This window comes from Branchiostoma lanceolatum, chromosome 7 (genome assembly GCF_035083965.1).
Source record: "Branchiostoma lanceolatum isolate klBraLanc5 chromosome 7, klBraLanc5.hap2, whole genome shotgun sequence".
In the NCBI taxonomy this organism is placed as follows: Eukaryota; Metazoa; Chordata; class Leptocardii; order Amphioxiformes; family Branchiostomatidae; genus Branchiostoma; species Branchiostoma lanceolatum.
The window spans coordinates 13,093,140-13,108,051 of NC_089728.1; the positions used below are offsets into that span (position 1 = coordinate 13,093,140).

Sequence of the window (14,912 nt, forward strand, 5' to 3'; positions counted from 1 at the left end):
ATACGCTGGCGGCTTGATGTAAGGATGTGTCCGAGTTATTGATATAGCGAGTTAGTATGAGGGAATAGAGTGGCAGAAATTTGAAGAAAAGATATTCGTAGCTGAGGGGGTACATGTTGCAAGAAATTCAATCCTGCACGGAGCAAACATTGGAACAGCGCCCTGTCTTTCTGCCAATTTATATTAGATGGCAGACTCGGTGTGAATCTTGTGAGAATCGACACTTCGGGTCTATATAGACTGCAGTAGAGGGTGGAGTTGGGTAGGGGGGTACACATCATTGGATGACGCACGCCCCTGTCCCTTATGACGCATGAGATCGCCATTAGCAGGGAGAACATGAGACATGAAGAGGGAATCTTCACACCTTAAGGATCCCCTATTGATTTAAATATGTTTTGTAACATCCCCACAGCGTTGTGATAGTGATTTCAGAGCATTTGACGTTGCCGTCATCATCATGTACATTAGTCTTGTAATCTTAAATCAATAAAGGTTAGACAAGGCTATTTGGTACATTAGTTGCTAAGAAAACAAATGGATGTGGTATAAGTAGTATGAATATATTCAGTTGGAATACTTCGATTTGTTTCCATCTATGCATGTAGACAAAAAGGAAATATTAACAGTCCGTAGATGATTCTATGTCGAAAGCAGCGTTCAGCACCAAGGACAGGTCTGTCACCATGAAGTGTCCAGTGCTCTGTGATTCTGTGTGGTTCAAGCAGTGTTTAGTACCAAAGACAGACCTGTCACTATGTAATGTTCAGTACTGTGTGATTCTGTGTGAAAAGGAGCGTTTTGCATCAGCAGTGACAGGCCTGTCGCTACGAAGTGTGCCTCAATATTCGTTGCGAATTCTGCTTCACTGTGTGTATGCGTGGACTGCATTCAGCACCAAGGATAGACATACCATATTTGATACCTCTGACATCTCGGTTGTACACGTATGACATTTGATTCCCAAATCAGATCTTTTATTTCGTTCCGGTATTGCAACACGTGGTTTCTCGGTGCAAAGAGCTTTTAGTGACCACGTAGATTAGGAAATTCGAGCGTTCACTCTGCGAGCAACGTGAGAAAACGATGGCCCTTGGCACCAATTTAGGAAAGATATGCAGTAACGTCCACTTTCCACGTGACCCCTCCACAGGGATCACTATTCAGCTTGCCACAAATTAAATAGACTTTGAGAACGCCGAAGGTGACCGTCACTGGAGGCAGCAACTTTAATTCATCTTTCCGATCTGCTGTCATTTTGTTTTAATTGGTTTGTTGAAAGGGCGCTATTTTTGGTTCACGTGTGACTTAGCAATTCGAAATTGAGAGCTCAAAAAAGACGCTAAGCCAACTAGAAAATGCCCTTCTCTAACTCTGCGAGACTGATACCATTTTAGTGTTGCAGATGTAGGTGTAACCCAACACCAACCTAAGTTATAAATCTTAATTAGTGTATCGTCTATATTTGAAAATCTGGGGTATATAGAGGGGGCGTTGGCGCACTCCAGCGCTAGCAATTCATACAACATTCTGCGTGGATATTCTGCCTTTGTCTATTTATTTATATTTGCAGAGTGGCATTCTTTAATAAGTTGTATAACTACCATGCAGCACCACTTTATCCTTGATTATGATATATTTATCATATTCAATTTGAAAAAAAGCCTTTTCTTCTCACTATCCCGGGTAGTGCTCTTTTCAGCTGCATAAATTCCATAAAGAATTCATCATGGCGGGCCACCCCAGCTAGCCTTGTTAACCGTGTAGCTCAGAGGCTCTCCATTAGCATAGTCTTCAATTTGCCACTAGCACTACTCTTTCATGTAAACACCAAGTCCGCCATCTACTCTTGACGTCAATTCGAGTTGCATACCGTCAATTACCATAATTCCGTCGGCTATCCTGAGACCGCCACATTTTAAAGAACGGTGTTATCAAGACTTTCCCTAAATATCTTTACCACGTAGATAACTGTAGGGTGCTCACCTACATATCTTTACCACGTACTAGATAACTGTAGGGTGCTCACCTACATATCTTTACCACGTAGATAACTGTAGGGTGCTCACCTACATTGTAAGGCATTGCTGGCGCTGCATTAGTAGTTCTATCAAAATTCACCGTTTTTTCTAATGTGGTGGTTTCGGGGTATTCAGCGAAATTATGAGAGTTGACCTAGCCAACTTGCAGTTACGGAAATGTTTGCAAAGGTTTTGTAATGTATGGCGGGGGCGTATGTAATACCCGTACGCCCCGTGACCACACACACATTTGTTGTGTAAATCTTACGTCAGCCGTCACTTAAATCGCACAAGTCCTGGTATGTGGGCAGGCGTACGTACGGTTTAATGGGAGACCGGAGTTATCCTTTAATGCAGAACACTTTTGCCTGGCCTTTGACGTCCAGAGAAGATCACCTGTGTCTCGCGTTCCACACACTAATGGACCGAAGATGAGGGTAGCTCTCGCCTTGGTCGTCTCTTGTAAGGATTTATAGAATAAGCAGTGTAGATTATCAAGCTCTAAGGAATGAAGCCAAGAGCCTACTGAATGGATGGCAGATAAAGTCCATTGGTTGTGTTGATAAAAATCCGGTATATATCAATTTACCAACCTGAAACGAATGGACAATTGATATCTTCATCGTATTCTTTCGTTTTTAGGGTTTATCTAACAGCGAAAGTTTTATATCATCTTCATATATTTTGCAAGTCTTCTAAATTTCATGTGACTGAGAACTAGAATCGAACGACGCGAAAGTAATAATAGGATTTGTCTTCATGTTTGCAGTGAGATCAGCACGCAGAATTGAGTTTTCCCTTCATCACGATTGACGGCTCGCAGAACTGAACTGAGTAAGACGCTGGATGCTACGACACTAACTGGGCCACAAGGAGAGATATTTTGCCAGTCCTAACAGTCGTGACAGAAAACGAGGTGAAAAGAAAAATGGATGCAGTGCTGGATTATTTCTGGAACATCTCCACGACACCAGAACCTGAGAACCTGAGCGACGACATGGCCAACCACACCTGGGCCACGCCTAACGATGTGACGTCACAGCTGAAGCACGACATCCCCATCACGGGTCTCTTCATCGTCAGTTACGGGCTGGTGTTCCTCTTCTCGCTGGGGGGCAACGTCGGGCTGTGCATCGTGGTGCTGAAGTATCCGCGCCTGCGCACGGTCACCAACTACTTCCTGTTGAATCTGGCTGTTGGGGACATCATGGTGACTGTGTGCTGCATGCCATTCACACTGGTGGACAACATCCTCGTAGGTGAGCGTCATCATCGTCATTATCAACTCAGTATTTCATTTTAAACTGAGGTGGGCCGTCGTAATGATGAACCATTGTCTCCTGTTTCTAGTCGTTGTGGCCCCTTCCATCTTCGACCCTTCTCTGTAACCTCTCGATTTACTTTTTTCCTCCAAGTTATTGCTGCTGATCTTTCTCTTTTCTGTTGGATTCTCAGTGTAAAATCCCCCTAGATAGACGCATGCATTCTCAACGTATTCATATAGCGCTAGTCACAATCCATGGGAATTTGATTCGACGCATTCAAGTATAGTTTTAGGCATCATGGACTCATGCACTTAGACAAGCCGAAGCTTCCTTGCGTGTCAAGTTTCAGAGGCCATTGACAGAGACAGGTTAAAAGCATGATATGGTAGTGCACTATATAGGACAAGGATATAGGACAATTCGAAGCTTTTCGCTTAGGCCATGCCTCAGTAATGTATAAGAGAAAGTTTTAATTTCTAACGGCTCCTGTCTATCTCCCAGGCTACGCCTTCACCGAGGCCATCTGCCGACTGTCCCGTATGATCGAGGGAGTTTCCGTCGCGGCGTCCGTACTAGGGTTGAGCGCCGTCGCCTTCTACAGGTTTGTTGGAGTCTTTACTTAAGGTCTATGTCTGTATAAGGTTGATGAAGCAGTAACCTAAAGTTTGTATGATAACAGAAAAGACTTTTTTGAAGCGTTTCAACTCCAGAACACAATAGATGAAAACCGATATTTCTGTTTTAAAACAAATTTGTTTCGTGAAGGAAACAGTTCTACACAATTATGAAAATTGTTAGCATGTATAGATTCTGTCTTCCGTGTCTGATTATCTATGACGAGTGTAGGTCACAACGGGAAATGGAAATCCCCTTTGTTCCTCCCCAGATACAGAGCGATCGTGCACCCACAGAAGCCTAAGATGACCCGACGTCGCGCGTACCAGCTGATCGTGATCTCCTGGCTGGTGTCCCTGTTCATCATGCTCCCCATGGCCTTCGTCTTGAACGGGTATTACCTGCAAGCCGAGGGATACAAGGTATACATCTGCGCAGAAGAGTGGCCCACCATAGAGTACAACCGGGCCTTCACCACCACCCTGTTCGTCTTCGTCTACTTCCTGCCAGTCGTCAGCATGGCCGTGATGTACGGGGAAGTGTCGCGGAAGTTGTGGGGCCGCCAGCAGGTATCCCGCAGCTCCCAGAGGTACTCTGACCGGGCGCGCAAGCGGGCACAGGTCACCAAGATGCTGATCATGATCGTGGTGCTGTTCGCCCTGTCGTGGCTGCCGCTCTGGGTCCTGCAGTTCCTGCAGGTGTTTGGGCACCTGCCGGAGTCCATCATGCGCGACCTGTTGGTGTACGTCTGGCCCGTTGCTCACTGGCTAGGCTACTGCAACTGCCTGGTGAACCCAATCGTCTACGGCTACTTCAACAGGGACATCAGGAGACAGCTCCAGTCACCGGCTTCCGTCACAATGCCAACTATGTAAGATCCGTCACCATGCCAACTGTGTAAGATGGCGTCAACATCGTCACCATGCCATATATGTAACATCAGTCATTGGACATGGACTGACTGGAGAGTACCATTCGACCAAAGCATATCGGGACTCTCCTACGCTTTTCGATAAGTGTGTTGGGTCTTTTAAGTTAGCTCTTACATCGTCACCTTTTGCAGTATAATTAAGTCTGCCGGTCATGCAAAACAGACGGATCAGGTGAGATTGACATTAAAAATGATGATACACTGGGCGCTTCCTGCGAGGCATGGTCCAGATCATACATAACTGACATTGTGAGGACCCGCTTATGGAAAGAGAAGTTGTGGACGGCCAACAAAAAAACGTATGAGACACCGACCTGGGAAGAAACACTTCTTGACTGGGTTATGGAGGAGAAGAAGAAGTGGACAGATAAAGTCAGAGTACGGTTCCGATTGAGATCGACATAGTGATGAGTGAGTGAGTGACATCTCTGACAATGGTACGACATATTTCAATCATAACAAGTCGCTAAGAAAACTTTCTTATACCAGGCAAGACAGCTTTGCTTTCCCCGTGACATTGGTCAATCAAGATACAATTTGGCAGCCAGACGACACGCGAATCATCAACAAGACATTATTGAGCCCGATACCTTGATCCAACAGATTCAATAAAAAGGTGATGTTTAATGACACGTTGTTGTAGGGTATGGCATGTCGGTCAGCCATGATAAAGCCGACAGCTAAGAGGGACTTGTCAACCGTATATGGTTAATCACGTCATTTGTCAACTACTTCAGTGACGATTGTGAAGTAAGAGAAATTTGGCTTCGTGGTATGAAACATGTGCCCCGGAGTGAGACACGTGAAGTTTGGAAAGTGTCAAGATGTTCTCGTGTACATATTGTGATCTCTACACGAATCATGAGGCAGTTTGTAACGCTGAAATCCAAAGCAGGTTGTTTCTTATGCTATGATCACATTTCGCCGGTGCCCGTAGGGGGTGTAGCCCAGGTCGGATTCCGGTGCCACAAATTTGTCAAAGCGGAAAGCCGGCTACCGGAGTGGGGGTGGGGGTATTTTGACTCCGAGTTAAAGAAATCCCGGGGCCCGGCCGTGCCTCAAAATAGCCTGGTAGCCACGGGGTGCCCCACGGGTCCACGTATGGGTCACGCCCGAAAGTGGAAAAACAGCGCTGCGCGTAAACTACCCGGTGGAGCTCCTTTTTTCCAATTGTAACAGTAGCATAAACCATCATATATATATTGCCCAGTACTTCACAAGAGGTGTAGCCTTTTCAATAGGAATATTTTTCACCAAGGCACTTAAAGTGCCTGTTCGTTTGAAAGGTCTTGCAGTAGTATTCCGTGAATAGGTTCATCGGGTTGTAAATCAATGGATATCAAGTTTCTCTGTACACTGCCGATACCAATTACCTACAAACGTTAAGTATTGCACTGGGGAAGGTAGCACAAGGAATACCGAAACGTTGATAGGTACTCGTAAATCCTGGCCGGCCAACTGCCTGGCGTAGCCAACCACCTACAGCCATAAGCCACATAAAACAGTTTCGTCCAATTTTGCATACTTAAGACCCTCTGCTAACCCCCGTCTTACCCAACCAGCATCCCTTTTATTCCGTCCCCATGGGGTAACGTTATTCATGCCCCACTCAACAACCCAAATCGATGACGATATTGCTTCATACACAAAACACGTTAATAATGTGCAAAGTACAAATTGAACCAGAGGGAATTTTGACATAGAAAAATCGAAGCCCTTTTTGCTGTCTGAGAAACATACAACCTACCAAAAGACCATATTTCATTGTTAGAACAACACGACTTTGAGTCTCTGTGAGTTAAACAATTGTTTGTTAGAACTTTATCTCGTGACAATATGGAGTTTATAAACTGTGGACATGAACTGTACATTTAGATATGTTTCTTAAGTGGATATTGCGCAAATGTCATTTTTTTTCGGCCAACCAACACATTTCTCTGGAACAACCACTCCCATCACACCCATTGTTGCACGGTCCCTTGGACAGTTGTAGAGATCAAGTTTGACCGTATAAGTTGCGCGCAGAGAACTTTATTACCCAGCCTTTTAGTATAATTATTGTGAGTCCCTGGTAATACATTCACGACAGATGCCCCTTTGCTGGAGGTGTACAGCATGGTGTTATTGCTGGGAAACAGACAAATACAATTGAATCAGACATTTGCAGTTGAAAAGTGCCTCCCGTCCAGGAGTACTGCCCTCGCGTAAACATGATTCCTTTACTTTGAAGTTTGATATAGATTCGTGCTGTCTTTGCACTGCTCTAACCTGTAATGTCTTTTGTATCACTGAGAATTTTAATGTATGAATAACGGTATTATGTACAGCACTTTCTATAGTAGCGTAAGGGCCATTTGCCAAGAGACATTCGTCAAAGACTAAGGAGTGGAACTGATTATTATGAAATTACAAGTGGTTTATATTCGAGTCTAGTTAACGTTGTAACAACACCTGGACCCATATCTTACTGCACTGACATTACGAACTGTTATGATTGACACTTACGTTATGACTGTTTCAAAATTGTATCCAATTGCTTGAGTAACTTTTTGGTGTAAAGTTATGGTTGTATCATTCTGGTCGTTAGTACCTGTTGTTTTAAGTGCAGAAAGTCTGTATTTGGTGCTTGCCCTTGGTTAGCGTTGCATGCAATCGACAATCAGAGATGGAATCGAAGAACAGGTGTTAAAAAGACTACCTGCTGAAAATGTACATGTATATAGCGTATTTTTTTCGTATGGCGAATGTAAGGCATGTTTCGTGTAATGGGCCCGTTGTGGGTGCAGTAAGTGAAGGTGAGAAATTCAAAGTTCCATTTCAAAAAGCCAATCTATAAAAGATATGTGGGCATGTACAAAAACAGTTGCTAATACAAATATTGCTGAATAAGAATCATAATTGTACCTAAAGTATGTTGTTTTGTTGTGCTTGCAAATGTTTTGTTAGGAAATATTGTATGTTTTGCTTTTGTAGTATGTTTCAAAGTAGTATGCATATTTCACATTTACACGCATAGTGTGTAGTTATTTCAAACGAATGTTCAGAAACTTGCTAGGATTATGGCTTTGCTTTTGTGCACTTTGTTTTGTACCGTATATCTTATTTGAATAAACTGTTATGAAATACAATCATTGTACTCACAACCGATATCATCAATTACCATGCCTCTATGGTTTGAAATATAATTTAACACTCTGAATCAAAGTTGAACTGTAATTGCCAACACAGAAAATGGGACCTAACCACATTTTCGACTGATCAACTCCAGTCTTTGTCAAGGAATGAGCAATCCACTGCTTCTGTGACGTCACGTTATGCAAATAGAACACGTGAATCGGTGAGCAGTAGATCATAAGTTGCAGAAAGTCTATGGCACCCCCCGTTTCTGTTAAGGAACGTCACAGATTGCTCATTCCCTGACAAAAACGAGACAAAATTTGGGTAAGTCCACTTTTTTGTGTGTTGGCAATTTCAGTTCAACTTTGATTTCAGAATAACTTCTACCAACACAGATGAACTTTCAAGTAATAATCCAACACTGACAGAAAGCTATTCGACATGCTCTTCGTTGATTGCGTTTTCGGGGAATGTCTTTTAATTACAGATTATCGATATCAAAAGCTCTGACTCCAATTAGATACGTGCAAAGTCAGCACCTCCAGGTAATGCATGAGACTTCAGCAGCATATTCAAGCCCACGTACAACGTGAACGGTCATCATTCACGATTTTCCATCAACCCGTGTCTTTTAAATACATGTACGTCACGTTCGAATCGAACAACAAAGGCTATCTAAGTGTAGAAACCCTTCACGACAGGGATGGCTTGATATAGGTCTACTATACTGAATCATGGAACGACCATAATTATCGAAGGCCTTCCAGAAAAGTTTCAATATTTCGTTAGCCGTTTCCCATTTCCTGACGCCCCTTTCCACTAGAGGCTCCGACCACCGAGTGAACAAGCATTTGTCAGGTCTCTCAACGACTCGCTCAACGCATTTTTGTAACGTTTTGTTCTATTTTAAATCATACTTTTACATCGTGAAAGAAGGGTCACAAAAATCCGGTTTTGGTCGCTCAACGGTCGCTCGGCAGTCGCTCTCTACTGGAATGGGCCTGTGTTTGCTGCTTTTATTATGAAATAGATGTATGTAGCGTCCGTAGCGAACAGCGAGGGCTTAACGTAGATTTACGTGTAGGAAGATGGAGAGAGAAAACTTACAGCCTAAGGCTTAACCTGTGTCTTTTTTCATGAAATCTGTGTGCGTCACGGCCGAAGCTGGAAGGAATTGCTCGGATTAGCATAAACTTATTCCTAGAACTATTGGGAGAGCCAGCAACCCGCTCCTTAACCTGTGTCTTGTTTCATAACTAAAGCCGTACATCACGTGGAAAGTAAGGATTATCATAGATCTATGTGTAGAAAGACTGGGGGAGCTAATAACACTCTCTCCTTTGTCTTTTTTTCATGAAATAGAGGTAATCAGTCGAAAATTTGGGTAAATCCAATCTTTGTGTGTAGGAAATAAAAGGTCAACTTTGATCCATGAGAAGGGATGGCTTAACATAAATCCATGTGTAAGAAAAGCTGATCATATAACCTAGTGGCCTTTGACCACAGGATAACAGTGGGCAATAGGAACGTTCTATTTGCCTGTACGTTGATCCTCTTAGACAGAATTCCATGAATGCTTGAGTTTTGGGTAATTCCTTGAGAATGACTAGAATACTAGTCCCCTGATTGGACCGCACGACCGTGCATGCCCTACCTTGACCCAGATTGCCTTCCCTCAAGGAGACTGTATAGTCAAAGGAACAGAGAAAATGTCACTACTGATTCAGATTTCAGTCTGGAGTCTAAAAAGGGTGAGAACCTAGCGACGTATGAAGACTTGAGAATATATTATATACAATCCAGCATTCGGAACAAGACCTTCCTACAAGGTTTTAAATGCCCTGCCGCCCACTGCCACGCTCCCAATCTACAGCAAAAGATTCCATTAAAAAAGAAAAGACAGGGCAGTGCGGCTGATACCTAAGACTCTGACAGGTAAAGCCCTCAATCTTACGTTATGTTTGGAAGCGACCGTCCGACCTTCACATTTCCTTTGCCTTTCAGCGGAGAAGCTGCTGTAGGGATTATGCATTCCGTGTTGTTGAACTTTTACAAAGCGGTTTGGAGCGACTACGCACCCATTTTCATTCACGTACCATTTCAAAGCTAGTGAAATATGCCAGTCGGCATTTTGTATTCGCTTGATATTTTTCGAGGCTGCTAAGGGGTCAAAACCTACGCCACTTCTTCAAGCATGTCCACAACACGAGAAATAAAAACCGGAAGTCCTGCTGGAGTTCAATGGAAAGCCGCTTGGGGGGTAATCTAATTCTTTATCCACATTGCCGCACTTTGCATTCAACACCAGCCGACGTACCAAATATAATGAGAATCCACCCACAACTTTTTAACCTTTTTTTAGTTACACCGTTCACAAACAAACAAACAAACAAACAAACAGACAGACACACGCACACACACGCACACACACACACACGCGCGCACAGACACGCACGCACAGGCAGACAGACAGGCACACGAGGTACACACGCACACGCGCGCGCGCACAGACACACACATACACACACACACACCAAAGGATTTGTTCTGGGGTGCCTAAGAGCAAGGTCATGAGGAACAATTAACATCGCGCGACATGGATATGCAAAGAAATGAAAGCCTCATTAAATATTCAGTGTGTCATTAACTCGTCGCTTGGAGTTCATAATATTACCCTCCTAATATGTGAAATACACTAGCCATATAAAATTGTTGCGAAATATTCTTGCCTTGCTTAGAATGAATAATCTTCTTAGAATAAGAGAATGCCTGTCGCCAAAACTTGCTATAATTTGTCCCATGTGCAACTGTTGCGCAATAAAGTGTAAGGGCAATGCAACTGGTGCCCATGTATGAGTATGTACGTCGTAATGTGACATATGATCGCATCCCTTTGTTCGAAATCATGTCCTATGAGCAGTCTATTGGTAGGAGGACAATACCCTCTTCAATTATTCAACTGGTGCCGCCCACCCCTCAATAGAATCACCCTCATTTCATTGTCCGGGTTTCCACTGGAGCTGGGCCTTCTTGTCCCACGTTCCATTTTAGTGTGGAAACTACACACCTGTAGTACAGGAAAGAGTGCTACAACCTATTTTCCTTGTAGTTTGCGTTTGTTAGATGCCATGTAGACCCTTCAACTTCCAGCTGTAGACAACAACTTCCCGTTTTGGAGTAGCGACAACTTGTGGAGTACCAAGCCATGGAGATGCCCCCAAGGTAAGTTATGTCACTTAACAAGGTATTCAACGTGATCAACGCTTTAAACTTGGAACTAACTGTTTTTACTATTAGTATTATAGGCAACTGCAAATTAGAACATTTTTTGTGCATATTTTTTGCCATAGTTGTCAAAGACTGTCTTTGTCAGATATCTGCCTTTGTGTCGGTAGAAAATGTATTGTGTTTTACGTGTGGCAATATTTTTCTTTTCACACTGGACACCTTACACATTTGAAATTAGAAAAGTCGGAAAGTCCTACTTCTTAGGCACAGATCTTAAACAATCTTACTTGCTAGAAAGGGTAGGGAGGTTTATTTAGGTCTTAAAGTAGAATGTTCTTGAACAAAGTGGTCTGCCGACACGGCATAAAAATGGGATACCTTCTAAGTAATCGCAACATCTTTGATAAAACGTCTAGTCAAGTGTCAACGCTTACATATTGCCAAAGTAATTCAAGACCAAAGTGTCTTTGTATGCGATTGATTTCGAAAGAGTAACAGTTCTTCCAGAGCCCAAGTGTACTTTGAAATGTGATACATAGGCCACGAATTTGTTCTCCATATCGTTTGGCCATACAGTGGCCCTATGAATTTTTGATGCGATGCCGTTGTTATCTAATCTCCTAGCGAACCCACCGAAGCATACCTGTTGCTCTGGTTGCATGACGTTAACATTAGTTGAACGCATCAACAAAGCAGGGAGTCATAAGCGAAGAGAATTGAAATGCGCTGCGGGAAGACGTGTCTGCGCAGCATATAACAGTTTGGTTAAGTTCTAGTCACGCATGACCTGTGGGGCTTAAAGGTGAAGCGTCGAGTAAATTTCGAAGTGTGCTTTGCCCCATGTCTAACGCAGATTTCCAATGTGCATACTCGTACCTGTAACTACATTATGCTCGGTGAACACTTAATGGTCGAAGCATCTTTACAGAACATTAGCCAGACGTATCTTGAATGTGCTTTTTTCAAATATCTAACTTGAATTTTCAATGTATAGACTCGTACCATTATTGTCCCCTGTAAACTACGTGCGCATCATGCTCGATGTACAGTTTATGGCAAAAAGTAACGAAGCAAATATTACTCAACTTTTAGACACTCAACCGTAAAAGGACAAAATTGAAAATGCAAAGCACCAAATAAAGCAGTGCTGCTTTATCTATATCCGTGAATACCTGCTGTATCTACATGTATATAAACGTAAACCTGTTGTAAATATGTACATTTTAAATACATAATGTTTTATTTAGCCAGGGTTGCCCATGTCAGTGGTATGGAACTGCGTTTCAGTGTAGCCCTGAATAAATATATATCATTTCACGTATACGTACAGCGTAGCACTTGTTTTAAAAGAGGACTACAGGATTAGGAACACTAAACTCAACATAATACCAAATAAATGCTTCAAAATTAATACCGAAAACCACTATTTTCAGGTGGCAGTATTGGGCCATGTGGGGCGTGCTGCTCTTTGTCATCGGAGCGGTCAGTGGAGGTGAGTCTTATTCTTAGCTTTTATCATAATCATCATTGAAATTTAAACTTTATTCATCTTGAAATTGTTGGCACAGATCGGCAGAGCTGCGTGTGGAATGTACAAGTATGTAATAAAACGCAATCGCATATCTAACATTAACAAATACTAAAACCAGGGTACTAAGATATCAAAGTGCGATTTCAGGGATAACAGATACAATATGGCATTATAAGCCAGTAGAACTGGGCTAGTCTGCAGCTGAGCGGTGACGATTTAGATAATCATCATTATCATCATCGGTTTCCGGGGTCAGATTTAGTCTCTGCTCTATACTCGCTCCCTAACTTATAGGTCTGTCCGCCGTGTCTGTGATCATCCGGTTTTCTATGTCTATTTCTACGGCAATATTTCCATTTTTGTCTTAGATAGGTACCTTGAATAAATGTGAATGCGTCCACAGAGCTGCCATTATACCGTGATATATGTCGACAGGGTCCTCCTGATGACTCACCATACATTCATCTCTACTGCAACATAATTTCCGTTTCAAAATAGCGCTTTAAAGGGGTCTAAAGCATATTATCAGGGCGTTAAAACTGCAAATATTTTGGATAAGGCAATGATTTACTTCCCCATATTAGGACATTTGCCTCATTATTTCATACTGTGGTGTTTAAAAAGAGCACAGAAACAATCCGTATAATGAGTATTTCATTGGTACCACCCAATAATCAGCCATATCATCCGGGAGCTGAATGGTATAGATACCATGAAAAACTGCTTTGCGTGTATCTGTGTGCGCATCCGCAACATGGTTACGTTCCATTTGGAATTCAAGACATCGTTTATTAAGAAGAAATGTCTGTAAGGATTACATAAAGATCCTTTCTGACATTTGCTCTTAATACCTTTCTTTTGAATTTCATCAACCAGAAAATTGCCAGGAGGGAAATGGGGTGTCCTACCGCGGAACGGTCTCTGTGACAGAAACGGGCAAGACCTGTCAACGCTGGGACAGTCAGACACCTCATGGACACTATGGCTTCAACACACCTGAAGATAACCCATCATCCGGACTGGAGCAGAACTACTGCCGGAATCCGGACCGCGATCGCAGAGTCTGGTGCTACACCACGGATCCCGGCTCGAGATGGGAATACTGTGGCGTACCAGCCTGTGGTAATGTGGCTCAAGTAGCAGATTTCTCTAATGCACGCAAGAAGTGCACATAGGAGGTGCATATGCCTATGAAACTTCATGATAAAGACAAATTAGGCCTTTATAGATCTGACAAAAAGACTTAGTAAAAGGCGCAGTACATCACAAGGTGACCTTGCTTCAAAGCTTACCATATACGCAAGTGTAACTATACAACATAGGCCTCACATTTTTAATTCAATGGCACCTGCTTCTTTGGCAGTTCAGTCTTGGGAAACTATCAGTACGCCTCTGGACTTTGTGTGGTTAGGGGTGCATTTTGGCACCAAGGACACTGTATTGTCCTTGACGACACTTGAAAACACAGACATAATAACACATTTTGAAATGAGTACTATTACTAAGAGTAACGTCCTTGTGGGAAATGAGTACTTGTGGGTTGATTGTGATAATTGAGTGCACCAGAGAAAGGTCCTTAATCATATCAAAAGCCTCATCACATAGCATTCTCTCTGCCGCCAAACAAATACAGAAACGGTGCTAAAAGGCTAGTCAGCAGTCAGAAGGTTAAAGCACCGGCAAGGTAGAATTTTCAGTAGAGGGGTCTTAGAATACCCGACAGCTAATTCTTGCTAGTCGAGTGTTCGAGGGATAAAGTTCTGATAACATCATAACAAAGTGCTCCACTGTCAGTGGTAAAATAACACCCCACAAGAGAGATGCCTGAGTAAGGGAGAAAATACCAAATTCTTCTAACTTTTATTCTGAATGGCTGTCGACGTGTCCGTACATGATTGCCATAGGCCTTTATAAGTGTCACTACAATGGTTTAGTATCTTTATGACGCCTTCTGTTTCATTATGTTCTGGTAGCTTTTATCCAGGGTACATGAAAAACAGGCTATAGTCCACTTCTGAGATGTATTTTCCTGTCTGAACAATAAAACTGGAGCTGATGTGAAGCACGTGTTAGATTCTGAAGCAATCTAGTATATGACGTGCTCGAGGCGATGCATCTATTAGTACTACCAGAATTCATTACTACACATTCAATCACTTAGGGTATATTCATGTAAGAGTTTAGTTACCCTCTGTAAAAATAGA

At 42.8% G+C, this 14,912-nt stretch overlaps 2 protein-coding genes across 2 annotated transcripts in view; both read left to right on the forward strand.

Annotated features, from left to right (window-relative positions):
* The first annotated feature begins 2,140 nt into the window (after nucleotides 1-2,140).
* On the forward strand, nucleotides 2,141-7,262 carry LOC136439420 (neuropeptide FF receptor 1-like). Its single transcript, XM_066434859.1, has 3 exons — nucleotides 2,141-3,280; nucleotides 3,788-3,887; nucleotides 4,173-7,262. The coding sequence occupies exons 1-3, from the start codon at nucleotides 2,950-2,952 to the stop codon at nucleotides 4,774-4,776; spliced, it is 1,035 nt and encodes a 344-aa protein (XP_066290956.1). The 5' UTR covers nucleotides 2,141-2,949; the 3' UTR covers nucleotides 4,777-7,262.
* A 3,682-nt stretch (nucleotides 7,263-10,944) lies between these two features.
* LOC136438372 (uncharacterized) overlaps nucleotides 10,945-14,912 on the forward strand; it is a 110,950-nt gene continuing 106,982 nt past the window's right edge. The window contains exons 1-3 of the mRNA XM_066433140.1: nucleotides 10,945-11,171; nucleotides 12,611-12,669; nucleotides 13,585-13,830. Of these exons, the coding sequence (XP_066289237.1) occupies nucleotides 11,155-11,171; nucleotides 12,611-12,669; nucleotides 13,585-13,830 (322 nt within the window). The 5' untranslated portion in view covers nucleotides 10,945-11,154. The remainder of the gene's footprint in view (nucleotides 11,172-12,610; nucleotides 12,670-13,584; nucleotides 13,831-14,912) is intronic.

Bases quoted from the DNA above. Each gene is read 5' to 3' on its own strand.
- LOC136439420 (XM_066434859.1), top strand. From the start codon at position 2,950: ATGGATGCAGTGCTGGATTATTTCTGGAACATCTCCACGACACCAGAA. The intron at 3,281-3,787 runs GTGAGCGTCATC...TCTATCTCCCAG, and splicing joins GGTGGACAACATCCTCGTAG to GCTACGCCTTCACCGAGGCC. The intron at 3,888-4,172 runs GTTTGTTGGAGT...GTTCCTCCCCAG, and splicing joins AGCGCCGTCGCCTTCTACAG to ATACAGAGCGATCGTGCACC.